General features: G+C 40.7%; 1 protein-coding gene across 1 annotated transcript in view; it reads right to left on the bottom strand.

Annotated features, from left to right (window-relative positions):
• Positions 1-10,097, bottom strand: part of htr3b (5-hydroxytryptamine (serotonin) receptor 3B) — a gene marked incomplete at both ends in the record, with an annotated part of 30,953 nt that extends 20,856 nt beyond the window's left edge. The window contains 6 exons of the mRNA XM_080748704.1: positions 3,668-3,825; positions 5,256-5,425; positions 6,606-6,715; positions 8,009-8,053; positions 8,561-8,724; positions 10,064-10,097. Of these exons, the coding sequence (XP_080604830.1) occupies positions 3,668-3,825; positions 5,256-5,425; positions 6,606-6,715; positions 8,009-8,053; positions 8,561-8,724; positions 10,064-10,097 (681 nt within the window). The remainder of the gene's footprint in view (positions 1-3,667; positions 3,826-5,255; positions 5,426-6,605; positions 6,716-8,008; positions 8,054-8,560; positions 8,725-10,063) is intronic.
• Between the last annotated feature and the right edge of the window lie 5,965 nt (positions 10,098-16,062).

The following is a 16,062-nucleotide window of genomic DNA, read 5'->3' as shown; positions in this document are numbered from 1 at the left end:
CGCACAGTATCTCTACAGTCATGTAATCAAAACGCATCTGTCCCATCTAGCGCCACCATCAGGACGATTTTGGTACAACTAATTTTTGGCCTATTTGTAGAGATAAGCGACCAACGGTCGCTTATCTCCTGATTAGGGAGTCTTACTGGTAAATACATACTCAAGTCAAGTAAGGCTCTTTCCAGTGAGCCATCATGAACAATAGCAGCACCCTGCCTCTGTTTGGACCTGAATGCAAGTTATGCAACGCACAACCTTAAATATAGTGTCAATGACACATTGGTACTGTAGCACCTTTTTATGAAGTAACATTACACGACTATTTGTGTCAGCGTGGCTGCTGTGTGAAAGATGTCTATCCAGTGAAGCAATGACAGTCCTTCCACAGTCCTTGAGTTGTGAAAGTACGGTATATACTGGCCAAACGCAAACCATGATGGGCCCTCTGTCTACACAATATTCATCATATAGAGAGGTATGGACATTTTCCCAAGGTTTCCTCTGCCCCTGTCAAGTCTCACTCATGATATTAAGTGATATTTGTATATCGTCGTTGTCGGGTGGAAACCTCGTATCTCCAAGTTTCAAATTTGAATGTTCTTTTGCAAAGTAAGCCCTGCTTCATCGTACAAGGCCGTCGCACAAAAGTAGTGAAAACAGCAGATCTACAAGCACACAACGCCTCATGGTGGGAGGCGTTGTGTGCTATTTTCGCTAGTTTAGATCATTTTTGAAACGATAAATACAAAACAAACGGTTTTGGACATACAAGGTTTCCACCCGACAACGACGATATTCTTCTTCTTGAAAGCTTGTTATTCACAGTGAGAGATGAGGAAGTATAGATTAGGCTTTAGGCCACTGGTTATCAATCTATTGTCCAGGGACCACCAGGGGTCCTTGAGGGGATTCTGGGGAGTACCCAGCTAAATGATTGTTAGGAACTAAAAGAATCAATCTCATTAAAACTAAACGAACACAGTTAAATTAACACTGAGGATTTTATGGTGTAGATTGGAGTCCCCTGTCCCGTAGATAGGAATTGTATAAAATGAGGGTCCGTGGCTCAATGCCTATCAAACTTCAATGAGGTTTGGCTTTATAAATGGAAACGTGGTTGTTTTCTGTGTGTTTCCTTACTTTTTAGACTGGTCACGACATCATTGTCTTAGGAAAAATAGGACTTTTTTACCTTGCGGCCCTTGACTTTTGGTATTTTGCTAAGTGGCCCTTGAGGAATATTAAATTGAGTCGCCCTAGTCTAATAATTTAAGAAAAGGGTACACATTTCAAGGCTTATAGAGAGACTATTTTCATAATATGTATTTGCGGGAGCGAAGTGCTTGTCAGGATGGGGGGGGGGTCCCCAGTTCAAATATCGGGGATCGCCAATTCAAATATGATCATTTTGGGGGGTCCCCAGTTTAAATATTATCATGTTGGGGAGTCCCCAGACAGTTCAAATATGGTCAAAGGGGGTCGCAACCTGAAAAGGTGGAGAACCACTGTTTTAGGCTATATAGTCGTGGCTAAAAGTATTGGCACCCTTGCATTTGTTTAAAAAAACACACAATCTTCTAGATTGTGCACAGTGAAGGAACATCAAGATCTCTGGAGAAGATGGACTTGGGAGCCTTCAGATTGTCCATGTTTGGCTGCAATCTGACCTCTGACCTCCTGACAATTCTCTCCTTTTTTATTTGGTCCATGCTCCGTGTGTGACACAAAACAGCAGAATGAGGGATTTACTCCATTTAAACTGTAGGGTAACAGGAAAAGCCGACCTAAAACAAAGTCGACCCAAACTTGTTTCCCTACGGGTCTGTGCATGCCTTAAGCTAGATGCAGAATAGACAAAAATCTAATATTTGCTTCTGGGGGTCCCTGGAACAAAATGTTTTGCGATGGGGGTCCGTGGCCAAATACATATCATAATGGGGGTCCTTGACATGACAAAGTTTGAGAAACAATGATAGCAACATGAGTTTTTTCAGGAAAACTGTTAGGATTTAGAAGACATTTTTAGAATGTGCCTATTAGTGGTTAAGGACCCCCAAAATGTGTTTTTGGCCGCGGACCCCCATCTCAAAATATTTTGTTCCACGGATGGACCCCTATCGCAAAATATTTTGTTCCAGGGACCCCCAGAAGCAAAGATTAGATTTCGGTCTATTCTGCATCTAACTTAAGGCCACAGACCCGTTGGGAAACGAGTTTGGGTCGACTTTGTTTTGGGTCAACCTTTCATGTATTCCTTTGTAGAATGAGGATTCTGTATTTATTCTAGTTTTATGTTGTGTTCCTCTGCAAACCAAATACTGTATGTTGATGCAAAATATGTTTTCATTTGCCACGCTTCTGGAAGATTTTTTTTGTTTTTTTCTGTTTTACAAATGCAAGGGTGCCAATACTTTTAGCCATGCAAGACGGGTATATACTAACTAGGGCATTAACGACTTGTGATTTTTGCAAGTCGACTCGACTCAGTAAAAAGTTGAGTTGAAGTCGACTTTATCGTTTGATGACGTCATCACATCACACACGACCCCCCAATTATTTTGGGGGATCCCAGATGATTAACTTAATGTGCAACATTGTTTTCTCACTCGACCAACATAAAGTTTAAGTATATACTGCTCAAAGATAGAGGGTACCTTCACATTTCTAAAGTGCCAATTTAACTCACTTAGCGCCGGTCGACTTTTGGATCGACAAGCTCACTATGGACGTCCCTGCCGATCAACTTTTATATAAAAGCATTGTTTAAGCTTTTATTTGGGTTAATAGACGGAGCGAAACGGTTAGCTTACCTTCAGCTGGTAACAACACGAGACTGTGAAAAAAAAGGATACGATTATGACGTCACCGCTAAACCAGGCCTTCCTGTTTACATTAGCTTACGCAGCTTCACTATAGGTCGATTTTGATTCGGAAACTTTCTGTGTGGTGTCTGTATACATTCCGCTGCCCATACCGATGGTGGTTTTAGACGATCAAGCACTAATTGAACAGGATTGAGCACAGATAGCGGGCCGCGGAGCTCCCATTGTGAGTCAATGGAGCGACGTCACTTTCCCATCCTTTATTCATGGTTTTAAGATGGCTTCTTCTGAAGGGTTTAGTGTTACGATGGCGCACTCTAGTGGTCTTTTTGTGGTGGTATATCATCATGGCTTTGAAAACAATGAAATTATACCCTATCATGATGATAAAATATAGCTATTTCCTGGCGTTATTAGCGCACATTCATATTTTAAGTTGGCTGGCGTTAAGGACAATTCAAACATTTAAACATTGTCCAAATTGTCAATACGTACATGCTCACAGCGCCTCGCATCGCGAGGCGTTGTGAGCATGTAGATCTGCTATTTTCACAATAGAACCATGTTATACCAAATGTAATGTAGCACTGTAATATTGGATCATTTCGTCCTTGACAATAAGCAATCCTACTGTTTGAATTCTGTACAGACGCACACATGGAGCAAAAATAATGATAGAAAAAAATACAAAGGATTTTTTTTTTTTTTTTTACTTCGACTTTCGACTTTCTCTGGTGGGAGTCGACTTGTGCAATGAAGTCGACTCAGTCGACTTGTCGACTTTTTCGTTAATGCCCTACTATACACGGCATGTACATGTATGTTCAGAATGAAAGGCTACACACGTTGAACTGGATCTGAGCGTAGTCCACGTCGCCCTGGTGGAGGCGCCAGTAACGAGACGGTATGGATAACAGCTCCCACCCGCCGTCGTTCATAAACTCCCTCTTATCATTGGCGATGGTGTCCGCGCTCCGCCACAGAGCCAGGTCGATTTCACTCACTAATGGAGGAGGAGGAGGAGGGGAGGATGGAGGGAGGGAGGGATGAGGGGAGCAGAGAGAGAGGAGGTGCAGGCTTGAATATCTGAGTAGATGACGGATCTCCATCCAAACACTGTAGTAAACCCTCTATAATTGTGGGCTCGCCTGAAAGGCGAGACCAGTATGTTATCTTCATTATTTTATAGAGGTCCGTCGCGTGAGTTCCGTCGCGTGAGTTCCATCGCGTGAGTTCCGTCGCAGACAGTACAAAGGCAGGGCCCTTAGCCAATGAGGTGCAATTGAGGTGTGGAAAATCTGGGAGTGGTGTTAGCTGGAGTATTGGTTGAGCTTCACATGACGAGCTTCACATGACGCTGCAGAATATAGTCACGAGCGAGCCCACACTGTTTCGTAGGAACAGTATCTCTAGTTGGTAAATGATATACAAATATACGTACTTAAAACGTAGTTTGTCTTTTCTTCACTCTCTATCAAATGTCTTTGCCCAAAAAATAGCCGATCTACAAGCTCACAACGCGCCGCGACGCGTTGTGAGCTTGTAGATCTGCTATTTTTTGGCAAATGTTCCGCCCCAGCATAAGGGATTTTCACGATAATATCGTAAATCGCGATTTCTTTTGACACAATAATCGTGATATGACATTTTCATATCGTCCCACTTCCATCACTAGTAGAATGTTGTAGTTTGATTGATTGATTGTATATTTCATTAGTCAGAAAACAGCACACGGTACAGTCAGACATAAGGCTAAACATGTGAGGACCAGGTACAGAGCCCTGGGGGACCCCGGTCTACAAATGTGTATAAGTGGATGTGGCTGGAAAGAACACTATGCATAAACCGTTACATTCAAACATCATTCATTCACCTAGCGTAGCCTATATATACTGTATACGCCTCCAGCCTCCCACAAACTCCTTTTCTGACATCATTCCACTGAGGCCCTGTTCATACTTTGTCGAACGGCGGTGACACGTTTTGAGCCTGTAGGTCTTCCCTTTTCAGAAAGGGTGTAAAGTAAAGTAACTAAGTACATTTACTAAAGTAAGCCTACTGTACTTAAGTACTATTTTACTTTCTTTGGTATTTCCAATTAGTTCTGCCATTTTCAACTACTTTAAATATGTTATATATTGATGCCAATGACTGACTGAATAATAAGCTGACAGGAAATGGTGAGAGAGATCTATGGGAGTGACACGCAGCAAAGGTTGTCAGGATCAGGATTCGAACCCACAACACGCGGCATCAGAGCCTATGAGGTATGCACCTGGACCGCTAGGATAGCGGGCGCCCCCATTTCTTTTATTTCTACATTGCAGTATTGTAAAAAAAAGTGAGTACTTTTTCCACCACTGCTTTTCAGGCGCGCAACATCAGCATGGAGCAATGGAGCATACATTTGCCTAAAAAAGACCAGAAGAGGACCTGAGTGCAGCCAGCTGCGGAAGGTGAGGGTGCAGTTCTGCTTGTCGAAGGGGAAAGCGTACATCTCCAGGTTGCAGGCCAGCACCGCCTGGATGGGCTTGTAGTTCCTCACGGAGCCGGAGGAGTTGACGTAGACGTAGGGGATGGGGGGGGACTTCCCCTCGTCCACACTTGGAGACAGGGGCAGATCAGAAGTCAACAGCAGCGCAGAACATGACACTGACTGGACACACACTGGCTCATACAGTATCACAGAGTCCAATTGCTTCTTGTCCATGCAACTATATGGGGCAATCTTTACCCTTAAGTTCTGTTCAGATTGACTACACCTTCGTTCTGTTCGGGTCATTTTGACCCGGGGGATATTTGGTTTAAAAAACAACACTATTCATTTTAACTTAACAAATCATCATCATACATTGACTTTGTCTCAATTCCAAACAATTCATATGATATATATGGTAAATGTTTGCATTTATGCTTTGCTATATCACATTAAACACTGAAAGAGCTAGGCGTTTTTACTGATAGCTGAAATTCATGTATAATAAGAGCTGAACACATAATATGTGTTCAGCTCTTATTATACATGAATTTCAGCTCCCATGTTCACATATTATGTGAACATGGGAACACACATTAATGTCGCATATGAATGTTCACTTGTACGTATACACCTCTTGCACCTCCTGCAAGCAGTCTGTCTTCCTGTCTGCTGTTGTAGGACACACTGAACAGCGCTTTCTCTTGCCAGATGCTTCAACTCTAAGTTTACGGTTCATTTTATATTTCTATCATTTGGATTGTTTGGAATTGAGACACAGTCAATGTATGATGAGGGTCAAAAAAATGAGGGGGGTGTAGCATGGCCATGGGTGTAGTGCAAAAAATATTTTTTTTACATGTTAATCACAGAAGAATCTTTAAGGCCAGTGAGTTTCAGGTGGAAAAAATATAAACTTCTACCCTTTTCTTTCAAATGAAAATGTAAGACGGGTCCAAATGCCCCGAAGAGAACTTAAGGGTTAAAGTGACAATATAATATTTTCTTGACTAATAATAATTATGTTAAAGCAGCACTATGTCACTTTTCTCTTCTAAAAGTTACATGGTGAGGCTTTAACAAAACTATGCAGCACAACAAAACTGTTACTTTTACACTATCAGAATCAGCTTTATTGTCACATCACAGGTTTACAAAAGTAAACATGTGGGTGAAATGTGTTTTTGTGCGAGTTCTATGGTTATTTCCAAAGAAAACCAACATATTTACATCTAGTACCATATGAGGTAAGATATAAAGTTATTATCTGATGATGTGTTTTCTGACAGGAATCGAGGATGTCTTACAATTCGCTGACGATAACATCAGGCACCCAGATGGCATCAGATGACAGTGAGATTTCAGTGATTCCATCAAACTCCTCCGGGTCCCACACCAGGAACTCATCTGTCCAGATCTGAGAGAGAGAAGAATTATGTTGATCCGTGGCATAATAATTGACGTTGTAATTGTTACCATTTTAGCCTTAAGATGCAACAACAATGCTGAAATAGTATTATGCCCAATTGAGATTGAACACTAAGCCTCTCTTATTCACAAAAATATACATATAGGGTAAGCGATTTCACTTAAGTTTCACTTTCAGTTTCATGTAGGTGACAGGCGGGGGGGCCTTCCACCAATCATGATCAAGTGGGGGCAGGCCTTGGTGCACCTAAGGCTCGACCATGATTGGTGCACCTAAGGCTCGACCATGATTGGAGGAAGGCCCCACTCTATCCTGACTGGAGGAAAACCTGTCACCCAACAGTTTTTGAAACTGCTTTTTTCTCCTCACAGGAGATAAGGCTGAAGTCCAAATATGAACGACGCAGTCCCTTTTCTGGGATTGTCATGATGTGTCGAACAGGTGAAAATAACCTAATCTACAAGCTCACGACACATCACACAACCCGATAGTTGTGAGGCTGTTGGTGTTATTTGACATACAACAAATGATATGGTTCAAGGTGTTAACAATGATAGTCATTGCGTATTTTGTAGATTGTGATTATTATTACAAAACATACATTAACCACATCAGCCCCAATTAAACTTTTATTTTTTGTGCCATTTTTATGCCAATAATTTTGTACTCAGGATGACCCACAGATGAGTGTTTTTACATTGCAGTATTGATAATTTTCAACATTGAACTATATACCTGAGAGGAGTTGTGTTGCTTAGAACGGGAGGATTTATTGTGGGGTCATGGCTTGCAAAGCACATGTACTTTTTCATTCAGAAAGTTGTGTGGAAGTTTTTCCTATTTCCACACAACTCCTCTAAGGTATATTAATGACAGTTCAATGATGAAAATGGGTGGTTTTCCCCTTTAAGTAAAAAATCACACCCGTGTGAACTGAGCGGTGGTTCCCCCCTTCCCCCCTGTGTGTGTGTGTGTGTGTGTGTGTGTGTGTGTGTGTGTGTGTGTGTGTGTGTGTGTGTGTGTGTGTGTGTGCGTGTGCGTGTGTGTGTGTGTGTGTGCCTGGTCTGGCCTGGCCTGAACAACAGCGCCCCTCCCTTAACATGTGTGGTCAGAAAAGGTTACTGCAGGCTACAGACAGACAGACACGCACGCAGACAGACAGACAGACAGACAGACAGACCCACACACACGGCCACGTATAGGAGCGTTGTGACCACCGCTCAAAAATGTAGTACTTTTTCCACCACTGGCCATTAGACAGAGGGAAGCAGTGAGACCTACCTGTCTGTACCAAATGCTGGCGGTCACACTCTGGGTCTTTCCATCCTGAGAAAAACAATGGTCCAAATAACTTATATGACAAATACACATGGAACACTGTTTACTTTAAACAGACACGTTTGAAACAGATTCTCTACTGACTGAAGATTATAATGACTGACTGTGATTGATTATTCATGCTTCTCAAAGTGGGGTCCGGGGACCCCCAGGGGTCCTTGGGGGGGTTCCAAGGGCAAGCTAGTTAATGTAGCATCACATCCATTTACACATTGTCTATTCGTGCCACACTGTGATTTTGTACATCTGTTATTTTTAAACACTTTTGAAAAATATCAAAAATGTTAGTAAAGCTTTTCCTTTTTTTTAACATTAATGTTAAAAAAAATGTTCTGGGGGTCCCTGGCCAAATAATACATGTCACTTTGGGGGTCCTTGACATGAAAAGGTTTGAGATTGAGAACCAGTTTTAACAGAAACAGAGAATTGACCCATGCATTTGTGGTTCCATTCTGTCAGCATATTAAAAATGAAATGAGCCAGAGGTGTATGTACCACATCAAGCACAGACTGCAGGATGAGGTCTATGTAGACCGTGGTGGGACTGGTCCAGTCCTGGATGGGTCGAACCCCACAGTCATATCTCCTCAGCAGGGTTCTGGTCAGCTGGTTCAACGCTGACCTCTTGGGCTTCTCTGGCACCGATTCAACCAGAAGAGCTAGAAAGCAAGTGCAAGGGGGAAGTCAAAATGAGGTTGTTGTTGTTGTTGTTGTTTGTTTTGTTTTTTGTCACCAAATAGGAAACCTGTTAAAGGGCCAGTTCACCTCTGGGGCAACCAGATCTTATTTTATTGTTGTTTGGGACACGATCAACACAATCCTGAATTATTTTTTGTGTTCAATCTGTGTTTTGAGATATTTTAGTATTTTAGCATGAATGATGATGCATTTTGCATCATATGATGCAGCATGGTGACTCATATGATGCAAAATGCATCATCATTCATGCTGAAATACTAAAATATCTCAAAACACAGATTGAACAAAAAATAAATAACTCAGGATTGTGTTGATCGTGTCCCAAACAACAATAAAATAAGATCTGGTTGCCCCAGAGGTGAACTGGCCATTTAATGTGCCTAAATCAGTTAGTTACAAACCCCTTATCTGACCACTTGACGTGCCAGCCATTTGGCTGCTTAAGGTCAGATGAGTGGGTCGGCGAGCATTTTCAGAGCATGTTTATTTGAATGGGGAATCAATCGATTCGATTGTGTTCTGGTTTTGATCAATGGTACTACAGATGTAGTATTCTTTAAGTTCCTATCGGTATCACAATGCAAACTTGTTTCAAGGTGTAATGTTTCTTGTAGATCGGCTATTTTCAAAAGGTATTTACAGTACTATATAAGGCTGAAGTTGTTGTAGGTGTTGTAGTAGGCTAATTATCAAAATCTACAAAGTAACCTAACAACTAAAGTTTTCAAATACATGTAGTGGTGCAAAAGTGTAATATTTGGATCCAAGATGTAGTGGAGTAGAACCAAAAGTATTGGAAATTGGAAATACTCAAGTAAAGAGTACATAGGCCTACTTAAGTAAATGTACTTAGTTACCACCACAGGAAAAAATATATTTGTAATATTATCAGCTATCAGTGTTACATCATATTATCAATATATACTGTCAATGTTACATCATATTATCAATAGGCCTACTGTCAATGTTTGCAATATCTTCATGAAACACCAGCAGCCTACAGGTTGGGAATCGCTCATATTATTAGATGTTCAATGATGATGCAATGATTGACAGAACAGTAGCGAAAATACCGGCCATTCAAAACAAAAACAAGGACTTAAACATGTCAGATAAGTATACAACAACATGTAAAACTGTTACTAAAAGAATGACAATCTGAAATATTTGAAAAAGAAATTGGCCACAATATGACCAGGTAATCATTTATATATTAGATAAATAATTAAACCAAAATAGTCCATATTTAGCATTGAGCAGAAATCAACCAGGCAGCTCACAAGACAAGATGGAACTCACCTTCGTGTAGCAACAGCAGCCAAAGGATAGACATAGCTGTTTACTGTAGAGCTCTCCCAGGTCCTCAACTCTCTATAAAGACAATATGCCTAATAAAATACACTCATTTGTACTTTAAAAATATGAAGAAATCTACATATTCTTTGTACAGTAGGCTACAGAGCTTGAGCAGCAAATAAACAAGTGCCGGAAAGTTTGCCGGAGCTGGAATTGATTTTCCATGGCTGAGGTAAGGTGATACGTGATGGACAAGGCTGGAGGAGAATATCCCCAGAGGTTTGTGTATTGGCAGTCCATTGGTTCATCAGTGAACATCATGAAACAGTTATAGGCACACATCTTTGAAGTTACAATGAAATACTGGCAAGGGATTATAATATATAGCCTACATTATTTTTCATGTAGGCCTACTCTTATGTATATTTATTAATTCAATAGGGGTTGACTGCATGTCACAGATACTCTGGATTGTCATAGGCATTCATAATAATGTAGATTACATTACAACAGCACAACTATTTCCATTAGTGTGGTATAGTGAGTCAAATTGCTGATCAGGAGGATCCATGAATACCATAATCAATATTAAGCTGTGATAGGTCTACTAAAGCAGACAAATACATTTATTTTGTTTTCGTTTGAAAGCAACAACAGCACTATGACAGGCTACAAGTACTAAATAAATAGGCCTAGGCAATAGGCTACATGTTTTTTATGAGATGGACTTTTTCCAGAATTGGAAGGAGTCAGACTCATTCAGTCAGCCTGGTTATGTTATTTGGGTGATTTGCCTCAGTTGAAGGAAGCACAACAAAACCGAAATGAATTAACATCTCTCAATATTATACTGGCGCTTGTAAAACAGAATCCTTGGCTTCATCATGATAGGCTCTCTAGCTGCGCCAATCAAAGCGCGGCAGAGCGCGCACGCAGAATGCGTGCGGTCACAGCCTCCAGGCGCGTCTGTCTCTGTCTTGTGTTGTGTGTGTGGTACGTGGGTGGTTGGTGTGTGTGTGGTGTGTGTGAGGCTGTTTGACACATGGAGTTGGTCTGACTCGAGTATAAGGGGCTGAAGAAGGCATTTATTTGGGGGAAAACAGCGAGATATTCGGTTTGTGCCATGAAAGTTGACCAGATCAGTGCAGATGGGGAGATCTCTACTACCAACTCGGTGAGCGCAATGGAAGCTGTGTGGACTGTGGAGCCATGTAATCTAACAACTAACAAGTGTTACTGTGTTTGAATGCTCCTCCAACCACTAACCAAAACCACAATACCTCAGTGGTCGAAAAAGTAGTCTACTCACATTACTTAAAGGAGTAGTTCACCCCAAAATGACCTTTTTCCATATTGATTACTCACACCATGGAGAATTGAGTTCAATAATATTTTTTTTGTATTAGTCATATTCCTAAGACAAAAATAATACTAATACTAATACATAATACTGTTATGTATAGGCCTATTAGGCTTTGACTGATGATATCACACTCTAGATGTTCATATTGGCATTCATAATAATATAGTTTATCCTACTACATGTTGCTCTTATACAACAACAGCACAAATATTTCCATGAATGTGTTAAACTGATTGAAATTGCTGATCAGATCTTAATGAGATCTTAGTGGTGTTGATTGATTCCGGATCCGGAATCAATGGTGGCACATTTATTGTAATCAAATTATTATCTTTGGAATGTGACCAAAAATATTATTGAATTCAAGTCTCCATGGCATGAGTAATCAATAGGGGGAAACAAGTAATTTGGGGGGTGAACTACTCCTTTAAGTATAAAATAGCAATACTGCAATGTAGAAATACTCTGTTAAATCCTGGAATTAAAAATGTACCTGAGTAAACCTAGTTAAAGTGCCAAAAGTATAAAGTAGGCCTAGTACTAATTATAAAGAATGTCCCATTTCACAAGTTTTCAAATGATCAAAATGTTAAATCTTTTGGGAAATAGCAGATCTACAAGCTCACAAAGCATTGCATTGTTTGCGGCTCATTGTGATGTAGATCTGCTATTTTCAAATTACCCGAAATATAAGGCTGAAGTTGTTAATCTACAAATCTACAAAGTAACTAGTAACTACAGTTTTCAAATAAATGTAGTGGAGTAAAACGTTCAATATTTGCCTCTGAGATGTAGTGGAGTATAAAGTAAAAGTACTGCAAATGTGAAATACTCCATTAAAGTAAATATACCTCAAAACTGTAGCCTACTTAACTACAGTATGAGTAAATGTACTTGGCTCCTTCACACCACTGACTTAACCTTCACCAACCTAGTTATGTTTTTTGGGAAAGGTGTGTGAGTGTGATACAATTAAGGACAAAAGGCTACTGTAGTCTCATTTAAATGATTAAAAAGACATGATGTGGCTCAAAATCACCATGGGGCAAAACATAACCGCACATTTTGTCCAGAGTATTTTCAAGACTATACTATTTTGTTTTGTGCTCCGTTGATTCTGTAAACTATGCTGTTCTCCATGTAACTATTAAGCAAATATAGACCTGTGAAATGTAATAGACAATTTATATTTGTGTTAATTATCTTATTTATGAACATTATTTATCATAAATAATAGATTACATGGACACGAAACATGTCAGTGTGTCAATTTATGACGCCTGAAATAGTTTTGAGTTTGACGTCACTCATACTGTTCAATTCCCGGCTGGTTTGTGTCTGATGTATTTGACCAATGTCAAACGTGTGTGTGTGTGTGTGTGTGTGTGTGTGTGTGTGTGTGTGTGTGTGTGTGTGTGTGTGTGTGTGTGTGTGTGTGTGTGTGTGTGTGTGTGTGTGTGCGTGCGTGCGTGCGTGCGTGCGTGTGTGTGCGCGCGTTTGAGCGAAACACCCACTGCCTTTGTCACTCAAGTGTGGTGGCATGGCGAGTGGAATGATAAACAGAGGCCTGTGCTATCCATGTCAGGGGCTCAAAATAGAGGCTCACCCAGAGAGGGTCTCAGATAGCTCTACACACCCCCTCCCTCCCCCCTTATAAGTCTGCCCTGCATTCACTGTATGCTTGGCAGAGAGACGCGCACACTTGTGTGTGTGTGTGTGTGTGTGTGTGTGTGTGTGTGTGTGTGTGTGTGTGTGTGTGTGTGTGTGTGTGTGTCTTCACACGGATACCACTGACCGTGTTGTCCACCTGCTGTGGGTGGGGTGCTGCTGGTCTTTATATAGCCCTCCCAGCAGGCCCATAATATGCTAATGTTGGTGATGTGTGAGTTCAAAACAGCTAACCTGACTCATAGTGATAGATACCTTTATTATCCCAGAGGCAGCACAGCAGCAGTTTAAGGTTTACAAAGTTACAGAGAAGTATGGCCCCAACAACACCCACTGCCTTTGTCACTCAAGTGGCCCCCAAACTGGGGAACAGGCAGTCTCCCTGTTGCACTTAGAAAAACAGACTCACTCCATAGCTAGAAATGATATTTCTATGCTTATTGTATTGATGTATCGTATTGATGTATTAACTTGGTTATTGTATGGTTCTATTACCTTATTGTAAGTCGCTCTGGGTCAAGAACGTCTGCTAAATGCCTACTGGTAAATTGAAAATTGAAAAGAAAGAAAGTACTGTTGTGTACGGTAAAAAGAGCAAGGCACAATAAAAAAGAAGAATATGTCACAGTGTTTTTGAGATTGAGACCAGGAGCGCTCGTTTTTGGGCACAAGGTGGAGCAAGCGGTGGGTGCCTCCTTCGGGGAACTACATAATTAGTCCTACAGTGTTATAGATTTAGGAATAGTTTTACTGAGGTTAGGGTTAGGATTAGGGTTAGGTTTAGGCATTGTTTTACTGAGGTTAGGGTTAGGATTAGGGTTAGGTTTAGGCATAGTAGCATTCACCAGGTTAGCATTCACGAGCGTGGGACGAATGCAGTCAAATGCTCTACCACTGAGCAGCTCCCCAATGCCATCGGCTTCTTCCAGGGACATAAGGTGAACTAAAACAAGCGCTCCGGTCCCAATCTTACGGGTACCTCAAACAAACCGTAACATATACATAAAGTATGAAAAACAGTCAATGCTCATAAGTGTCTCGTCACAACACGAATACTTAAAGCACAACTTATCAATGCAGTGCCAAACAAAAGTGTTCATAACAGTCAATGCAGTGCTACACAAGTATCTCACCACCATGTCAAATAGTGACTGACACCCTTCTTCTCAGTGGCATTTCATTTGGCCGGCTAAATAATACAATATTACAAGTAAGACTCCCTAAATCGGGAGATAAGCGCATATACAAACTTTAGAAGGCAATGGTAGCCAATCAGGAGGGAATATGGGAAATGGGACAGGTCCATGTTGACATGACTTTAGAGATACTGTGTACCGCTTTGGGTGATTTTAGGGCAAAATCTGTAGGAGCAGTGTCCAAAATGTGTTTTGCAAGAATCAGCCTCTTGGTGGCGCTAGAAGAGGGCCATGTCAGAAATGAGTGGCGGAGATATGAGTAGGGTAAAAGTGTAACGTGACGTGTGACGGACAGACTGACTGACAGACTGACTGACAGCCGGTGGAGGTTTTGATAGTAACTGTGACCTGACAGTTGCAAACATTCTTCATTATAGTACTTAAAAAATACATGATACTGAGCAGTAGAGATAAAAAAAAAAGTTAACAAATGAAAATACTGATGTCCTCTTAACATTTGAAACTTTGAAGAGGCTTCTAGACCTTTGTTGTTGACCTTGTTGTATTTAAAGATTAAGAATCCGGGACGGACAGGGCCATAATAATAATCTTTATTGTCCCCGAAGGGAAATTTGTCTTCACAGTCTGTTCAAACATAAAACAACATGTAACACATAGCCAAAAAGACAACACAACATATCACATAGACAAGTCATCAGTACCCCACTGTACACAGAAAAAGACCCTCTTAGCGACGGGGGCGATTGTTTAACATATTGTTAAGTGCAGCAATGGCTGAGGGGACAAAACTCCTTTTAAACCGAACTTTTTCCCACGCCAAGGTTCTGTATCTTCGCCCAGATGGCAATAGGTCAAAGTGGCGATGCAGATGGTTAGGTTACAACATCTTATACTGGAGGAGGTTGTACTTGGTACTACCCATATCACACCAACAGTAGCTCATAGTTATCATTGATGTATAATACTTAATTTATAAGCCACGTGCCCAAAATAACAGATTGCCACGGACATACAAATTGATATTAGACCTGGACTCCTAATGTGTCTCAGTGTCTACTGTCTATATGCTGCCACATTTTAAAACGCATTTCTGTATTTATTAAATCGGTGTCCTACCAATTCTGAAGGAAACCCAGAGAAAACCCTGGAAAGTCAGCCACCGTATCCTGGCTGTATTACAGACATCAATGCAGCATGGTCCAAGTCTATTCTGTGTTTGGGATTTCAATAATTAGGTCTTATTCATAACAATACACACAATAAGAACAATAATACAATAATATTTGCCACAGACATGGACAAGTCTAGCCACGGAGACATTTACCTGCACTGACACAATGATGACCCTACGTTGATCACACAGTGGTGTAAACTAAGTACATTTACTCAAGTGCTGTACTGTACTCCACTACATCTCATAGACAAATATTGTACTTTTTACTCCCCTACATATTTGAGAACTTTAGTTACTTAGTTACTTTGTAGATTTTGATTATTATTACAAAACATACATTAAGCAGTTCAGCCCTATGCATACGTAGGTTATTTGAAAATAGCCAATCTTCATTTGTATACATTTGGAAACTTGTGAAATGGGACATCCTGTATAATGACTACATTTACTTCCAATACATAAGTATATTTTTTCATACTTTTACTCAAGTACATTTTGAATAGCCGACCTTTGCTTGTAACAGAGTGCTTCTACATTACGGTATTGATACTTGCACTGTACTTTTTACACCATTGCCTGCGCAGGACATCACGTTTGACTGTATTTTCTTTGCATGCATCCTTTGTCTCTTCAGGGCCAA

The sequence above is a fragment of the Nannobrachium achirus genome, assembly GCF_963921795.1.
Source record: "Nannobrachium achirus genome assembly, chromosome: 19".
Lineage (NCBI taxonomy): Eukaryota > Metazoa > Chordata > Actinopteri > Myctophiformes > Myctophidae > Nannobrachium > Nannobrachium achirus.
This window is presented reverse-complemented; position numbering and strand designations above follow the sequence as displayed.